General features: G+C 42.0%; 1 protein-coding gene across 1 annotated transcript in view; it reads left to right on the forward strand.

The window, feature by feature from the left end:
* Positions 1-802: 802 nt before the first annotated feature.
* Positions 803-8,191, forward strand: part of LOC108262118 (scavenger receptor cysteine-rich type 1 protein M130) — an 8,565-nt gene continuing 1,176 nt past the window's right edge. Inside the window, exons 1-6 of the mRNA XM_053688144.1 lie at positions 803-1,100; positions 1,297-1,611; positions 6,596-6,910; positions 6,995-7,315; positions 7,523-7,852; positions 8,023-8,191. The exon at positions 8,023-8,191 is cut by the window's right edge and continues 137 nt beyond it. Of these exons, the coding sequence (XP_053544119.1) occupies positions 896-1,100; positions 1,297-1,611; positions 6,596-6,910; positions 6,995-7,315; positions 7,523-7,852; positions 8,023-8,191 (1,655 nt within the window). The 5' untranslated portion in view covers positions 803-895. The remainder of the gene's footprint in view (positions 1,101-1,296; positions 1,612-6,595; positions 6,911-6,994; positions 7,316-7,522; positions 7,853-8,022) is intronic.

Here is an 8,191-nt window from a genome sequence, read left to right on the forward strand (position 1 = left end):
GAGGGGTGTGACGTGGGTCCTTTTGGGCTATTTTAAAACAAGGTTTGCTGCTGCATTCTGAATCATCTGAATCAACACGTTGCAATTATTCAGACTATTTATGCGGCAATGTATTCTCAATATACTTCACGCCTATTAGATTTATTTTAATGCTCACCAGCTTCTCATTCATGTATCAGCACATTCGTTTTAAAAGTGTCATTTTCAGTGGTCTAGACGCTATTAAAAAACCTGGTCTCTTGTCCCAACTTTAGAGCCATGAATTACATGCAGGTGATTTTAATAATCTGAGTGAAGAAATCATCAAACTGACTTAAGCAGCTGCGTAACCCGACTCTGAATATGAGGAACTTTCCCTGCTTACATATTGATGTTACTTTTGGACTTAAGTCACTGACTCTGAATCCGGCCCACTGTAACTGTTGTGACTCTTAAACACTATTTCTGTAACTTTAATGTTCATTATGACTTCACCACTTTAAATATCTGTGTTTTAATGTAGAGAATGAAGCTGAGAATTATGATGACACCCTTACAGCTGACCAGAAGACAGTTATACTGACAGGTATGTAATAATGTGACAGTTTTTAATCTCAATCATGAACACAGTCATAAATAACATCGAAGTGGATTTACTGTCATTGATTCCATTCAGAACATACCAGACTACTGTGACGCTGCTGTTACCACTAATACACTAATATTATATATATGCACACCATTCATCTGTATACATCTCTCTCTCTCTCTCTCTCTCTCTCTCTCTCTCTCTCTCTCTCTCTCTCTCTCTCTCTCAGACAGTGTGAGGTTGGTGAATGGTGGAAGTCGCTGTGCTGGGAGAGTGGAGGTTCTTCATGATGGACAGTGGGGAACAGTGTGTGGTTCTGCCTGGGATATGAAAGATGCTGCAGTGGTGTGTAGAGAGCTGCGCTGTGGGGAGGCTGTAGATGTGCGTTATTGGGCTGCGTTTGGACAAGGTTCAGGAGAAATCTGGATACATGATGTGTACTGTAGAGGATCTGAGTTGACTCTGAACAATTGTAGCTCACAAGGGAAACATGACTGTGATCATGTTGATGATGCTGGGGTCATCTGCTCAGGTAAAATGTTGTATTAAAAAAAAAACATTTCTTAAATTATTAGCATGATTTGTCTAATTAAAAGTTTACCAATACATTAATTAAGTATTATTTATTAATTTTTATTTATTTTAATTGAAAGCATTTTGTAACTACATGGGAATGTTTCTTGATAGTAAAAATCTACACAATACTTACAAAATTAAATTAAACACAGGTCAGAATTTGAGACTCACTGATGGTCCTCACCGGTGCTCTGGGAGAGTGGAGGTGTTTCATGGACGTTCCTGGTCCACAGTGTGTGATGCTGACTTTGACCAGCAGGATGCAGAGGTTGTGTGTCGAGAGCTGGGCTGTGGGATTCCTGTGGAGGTGCTGGGATCAGCTGCTTTTGGCCGAGGGGAGGGTCAGGTGTGGACAGAGGAGCTTCAGTGTAGAGGAAATGAATCTGAGATTACCTTCTGTCCAACATCATCTTCACTCAAACACTCAAACTGCTCCCATTACAGCGATGTGGGATTAATATGTTCTGGTGAAGTATCATGATTTAACTTCTGTTTAAATAGAGAACACATACCTGTGTGCATGTACAAGTGTGTAAGTTTGTGAGTCCTCATGTAAATGTTTATACGTATGTATGTGTGTTTGTGTGTGTGTGTGTGTGTGTGTGTGTGTGTGTGTGTTCATTGTCTCATGGCAGAACACAGGTATATACTAAACATAATACAGTGGCAAGACAAAGTATGTGAACCTTTTGGAATTTCATGGTTTTCTGAATATATTTGTCATAAAATGTGATCTGATCTTCATCTAAGTCAGGGGTATTGACAAATATAATGTGTCTAAAATAATAACACAAAAAAAAATTCTGATCTTTCATGTCTTTATTGAGAACAACCAAAAAAACCCTCACAGTGCTTGTGGAAAAAGTATGTGAACCCTTGAGTTAATGACCTCAAAAAAGCTCATTGGAATCAGGTTTTAGCACACCTGGAGTCTGGTTAAGAAAATGAGTTTAGAGGTGTGGACTACAGCTACTTTCACTGATAAAAACCCCTTAAATTTTTGGAGTTTGCTCTGCACAAGAAGCACACGCTTATGTGAGCCATGCCTCAGCATAAAGAGCTTTCAGAGGATCTACGATCAAGAATTGTTGATTCACATAAAGCTGCAAAGGGTCACAAAGTGATTTCAAAGACTTTAGAAATTCACCAGTCTACAGTTAGGCAAACATTCTACAAATGGAGACACTTTGGGACTGTTGCTACTCTATCAAGAAGTGGGCGCCCAGTCAAAATGACACCAAGAGCACAACGAAGACTCAGTGAGGTAAAGAAACAACCCCGAATGACCACCAAAATGTGGAGGCATCACTGGAACTGGCTAACATCTCTGTTCATGAGTCTACAATACGTAAAACATTGAACAAGCAGGGTATCTACGGCAGGACACCACGAAGGAAGCCACTGCTCACTGAAAAGAACGCTGCTGCACGCCTGAAGTTTGCACAGAGCACAGTGACACTCCACAGCGGTATGGGCAAAATGTTTTGTGGACTGATGAAACTAAGATTAAACTATTTGGAAAAACCACACAGCACTATATCTGGCGTAGAAAGGGCACGGCATATCATCATGAAAACATCATCCCAACCGTAGAGTACGGTGGAGGAAGCATCACGATTTGGGCTTGCTTTGCTGCATCAGGGCCCGGCCAGCTTGCAATCAATGAGAGGAAGATGAATTCCCAAGTATATCAGACAATTCTTCAGGATAATGTGAGAATGTCAGTTTCTGCTGAAACTGTGTAGAAGTTGGGAGATGCAACAGGACAACGACCCAAAACACCGGAGCAAGTCCACAACAGAACGGCTTCAGAAAAACAAAATCCGCCTTTTGGAGTGGCCGAGTCAGAGCCCAGACCTCAACCCAATAGAGATGCTATGGAATGACTTGAAGAGAGCCATACACATGAGACGTCCGAAGAATATGACCGAGCTAAAGCAGTTCTGCCAGGAAGAATGGGCTAAAATTCCTACTGAAAGATGTGCAGGTCTGATCCACAGCTACAGGAAGTGCCTGGTTGAGGTGATTGCTGCCGGGGGGTCAACCAATTATTAATTCTAAGGATTCACTTACTTTTTCCACTGCCATTTTGAATGTTGAATGAGTGTGTTCAATAAAGACATGAGGGATCAGAATTTATTTTGTATTATTTTAGACACATTATATTTGTCAATACCCCTGACTTAGATGAAGATCAGATCACATTTTATGACAAATTTATTCAGTAAACCATGAAATTCCAAAGGGTTCACATACTTTTGCTTGCCACTGTATATCTGATTGTCTCTCTCAGACTTAGGCACTGTGAGGTTGGTGAATGGTGGAAGTCGCTGTGTTGGGAGAGTGGAGGTCCTTCATGATGGACAGTGGGGAACAGTGTGTCATAATAGCTGGGATATGAGAGAAGCTGCGGTGGTGTGTAGAGAGCTGCACTGTGGGGAGCCTGTAAATGTGCGGTATGCTGCTCACTTTGGACGGGGATCAGGAACAATCTGGATGAATGGTGTGGACTGTAGTGGATCAGAGACGACACTGAAGAACTGTAGATCAGCAGAGTGGGGGAATAATGACTGTGGTCATGCTCGTGATGCTGGAGTCACCTGCTCAGGTAAACTGCTTTTAATCATAATATTTAAGATGTGTTCTAGAAAATATCATGATTAACACAATGTATGTTAAAGTTCTATGAAGTAAATGTTGAATGTAATAGATTGAGCTGTCAGTGTCTGGTGTAAAGTTCACTTTGATTAACATGACAAAGTGTTGAACACGACAACGCTGCAGTCTGGTGTTAAAACTGCTTTAGAGGAACTCCAAACTGTGTGATGAGTAATAACATTGTAGTACTACTAGTAGTAGTAGTAATAATAATAATAATAATAATAATCATAATCATAATAATAATACAGTTAATTTTTTTCAATTATTCTATAAATTCATGTGCATAGAAATACATTATAAATAAAGCTTGTGAACACATCCTTATCCCAGGTAACTCCATATGGGGTTTCAACCCCAAGTTACCAGCTCATGCCTTAAATCATTCACACTTAGATTGTGTTTGATTTAGATGAAACAACAGTGAACTCATTTACATTTACATTTATGGCATTTGGCAGATGCCTTTGACTTACATATCTCATTTATACATCTGAGCAGTTTAGGGTTAAGGGCCTTGCTCAAGGGCCCAACAGTGGCAGCACTGGGATTTAAACTAACAATCTTCCGATCAGTAGTCCAACGTCTTAACCACTGCACTACCACTGCCCTCAGAACTGTGATTATTACAGTCTGGTCAGTTTATCCTTCAAACTGTGGGGTTTCTTTACAGGAGAGCGCACTAATTCAACATTACATTTACATTTATTCTTTTAGCAGACTCTTTCATCCAAAGCGACTTACAAATGAGGAAATACAAACAACGTGATACATTCAGCAGAGAACAATACAAGTAGTGCTACCACACAAGATTTTTAACTGAGTGCTAGAGGAGCAAAGTGCACAGCATTATTATTTATATATATATATAATGTTGAGTGGGGGCATGTAGGGGTTTAGTAGGCACTACCAGGCGTCGGTCGTTAACTGATTGCAGGTTGCAGAATGGAATATAAACCTCGAGGAGAGTGCTGACGTAGGGGGCGCTGTTCCAGACAAGGTCTTGTGCGTGAGCATCAAGGCCTTGAATTTGATCCTGGCGGCTACAGGAAGCCAGTGGAGGAAAATGAAGAGGGGTGTGACGTGGGTCCTTTTGGGCTATTTTAAAACAAGGTTTGCTGCTGCATTCTGAATCATCTGAATCAACATGTTGCAATTATTCAGACTATTTATGCAGCAATGTATTCTCAATATACTTCACGCCTATTAGATTTATTTTAATGCTCACCAGCTTCTCATTCATGTATCAGCACATTCGTTTTAAAAGTGTCATTTTCAGTGGTCTAGACGTTATTAAAAAACCTGGTCTCTTGTCCCAACTTTAGAGTCATGAATTACATTCAGGTGATTTTAATAATCTGAGTGAAGAAATCATAAAACTGACTTAAGCAGCTGCGTAACCCGACTCTGAATATGAGGAACTTTTCCTGCTTACATATTGATGTTACTTTTGGACTTAAGTCACTGACTCTGAATCCGGCCCACTGTAATTGTCGTGACTCTTAAACACTATTTCTGTAACTTTAACGTTCATTATGACTTCACCACTTTAAATATCTGTGTTTTAATGTAGAGAATGAAGCTGAGAATTATGATGACACCCTTACAGCTGATCAGAAGACAGTTATACTGACAGGTATGTAATAATGTGACAGTTTTTAATCTCAATCATGAACACAGTCATAAATAACATCAAAGTGGATTTACTGTCATTGATTCCATTCAGAACATACCAGACTACTGTGATGCTGCTGTTACCACTAATACACTAATATTATATACACGCACACCATTCATCTGTATACATCTCTCTCTCTCTCTCTCTCTCTCTCTCTCTCTCTCTCTCTCTTTCTTTCTCTCTCTCTCTCTCTCTCTCTCTCTCTCTCAGACAGTATGAGGTTGGTGAATGGTGGAAGTCGCTGTGCTGGGAGAGTGGAGGTTCTTCAGGAAGGACAGTGGGGAACAGTGTGTGGTTCTGCCTGGGATATGAAAGATGCTGCAGTGGTGTGTAGAGAGCTGCGCTGTGGGGAGGCTGTAGAGCTGCGGTATTGGGCTGAGTTTGGACAAGGTTCAGGAGAAATCTGGATATATGATTTGTACTGCAGAGGATCAGAGTTGACACTGAACAATTGTAGCTCTCAAGGAGGACATATCTGTCCTCATGTTATTGATGCTGGAGTCATCTGCTCAGGTAAACTGCTGTATTTAGGGGGAAAAAAGGTTAATTATTAGCATGATTGATTTGATTAATTGTAATTGGTTTTATTTAAATTGAAAGTGTTTTGTAACTACAGTGGAATGTTTCTTAATGGCAAAGCTTCTTAAAAATGTGCACAATATTTACACAATTAAATTAAACACAGGTCACAGAATGTCGAGACTCACTGCTGGTCCTCACCGGTGCTCTGGGAGAGTGGAGGTGTTTCATGGAGGTTCCTGGTCCACAGTGTGTGATGCTGACTTTGACCAGCAGGATGCAGAGGTTGTGTGTCGAGAGCTGGGCTGTGGGATTCCTGTGAAGGTGCTGGGAAGAGCTGCTTTTGGCCGAGGGGAGGATCAGGTGTGGACAGAGGAGCTTCAGTGTAGAGGAAATGAATCTGAGATTTACTTCTGTCCAACATCATCTTCACTCAAACACTCAACCTGCTCCCATTACAACGATGTGGGATTAATATGTTCTGGTGAAGTATCATGATTTAACTTCTGTTTAAATAGAGAACACATACCTGTCAATCAAACTTTAAGCTGTCTATTAATTTTCCTCTTTCACTGAGCTCTCGGCTGTTTGTTCAGGTCACACAGGGGCGCGGCTGGTGAACGGACCGGACTCCTGTTCTGGTCGAGTGGAGCTCCAGTACCTCAGTGACTGGGGCACAGTTTGTGCTGTAGGCTGGGATATGAGAGCTGCAGATGTTCTCTGTGCACAGCTGGATTGTGGGAGTGCTGTGGCTGTGGTGGAGGTAGACTGGTTTGGGGAGGGGAGTGGCCACATCTGGGCTGATGTGTTTGATTGTCAGGGGAAGGACACACACCTATCACAATGTAACATCTCATCATGGAGTCGAGCTGCATGCTCTCATAAACACGATGCTGGAGTCATCTGTAATGGTGAGATATTAACGTCACCTACACCACGTTAGTGAATAAAGTCAGTGTTCATTAGAATATTTAAATGATGTTCTTCTGCTTCAGGCTCATCCGTGGCGTTTCATGAGGGGCGAGTGCGGTTGTCTGGAGGGAGCGAGTGTCAGGGGGAGGTGGAGATTTATTTCAGGCAGGACTGGAGGAGAGTTCTCCTGCACTCGTGGAGTCTGTCTGAGGCGTCTGTGCTCTGCAGACAGCTGGGCTGTGGCTCCGTGCTGAACTACCGCTCCTCTCCATCCACCACTGGACACAAACACATATGTGTAACGGGTTTCAGCTGCTCTGGGAGTGAAGCTCATCTGGGGAACTGCAGCAGTGCACAACCTGTCAACTGCAGCTCCGGGGAACAGCTGTACATCACCTGCTCAGGTAAGCAGCACAACACCTACCAATGAGCAGCTATTAACAACAGGAATAAATATATTTATAATTCTAAAATATCCTCTTAAATATACAGCCTAATTAAATATTATATTGAATGTAATTTTTAATTAATATAATATTAATCTTATATAATTTGTGAAATAGAGAAAAGATGAATCACTTGGTCTACACATATTTTGAACCATTCCGCAGGTATCTTTAACCCCGCCCTCAGCTCCATCAGGCTGGTTGGTTCTGGGGGAGACTGTGCAGGAAGGCTGGAGGTTTTCCACAGCGGCTCGTGGGGGACAGTGTGTGATGACTCGTGGGATATTGAGGATGCGCAGGTGGTGTGCAGACAGCTGCAGTGTGGAGTGGCCCTCAGTACCCACATACCAGCCTGGTTTGGTCCTGGAACTGGGTCCATATGGCTGAATGAGGTGGAGTGTGAGGGGAACGAGACGTCCCTGTGGAACTGCAGATTTCAGCTGTGTGAAGAGGGTGAATGTGGACACCAGGAGGACGTAGGAGTCGTGTGCTCAGGTACAGCGTCGTTTATCTACAATAATGTTTATGAAGTTATTGTTCATAAAGCAGCAGATGTCCATTAACTTTGAGTGAGAAATTTTTATCCATATTTTAAATAATAACGGCCACAACAGAAGCAATGATTACAAATTTATACTCAGTATGAGTCGTTGTTCTTCCACCAGAGTTTAAAGAGATCCGACTCACGGAGGGCTGTGAGGGGAATCTGGAAGTGTTCTACAATGGAACCTGGGGTAATGTGTGTTACAATCAGATGGATGAGGAGACAGTAAACATGGTGTGTCGAGAGCTGAACTGTGGAAGACGTGGCAGTGTGTCAAACACTGAAGCACG

The sequence above is a fragment of the Ictalurus punctatus genome, chromosome 19 (genome assembly GCF_001660625.3).
Source record: "Ictalurus punctatus breed USDA103 chromosome 19, Coco_2.0, whole genome shotgun sequence".
Lineage (NCBI taxonomy): Eukaryota > Metazoa > Chordata > Actinopteri > Siluriformes > Ictaluridae > Ictalurus > Ictalurus punctatus.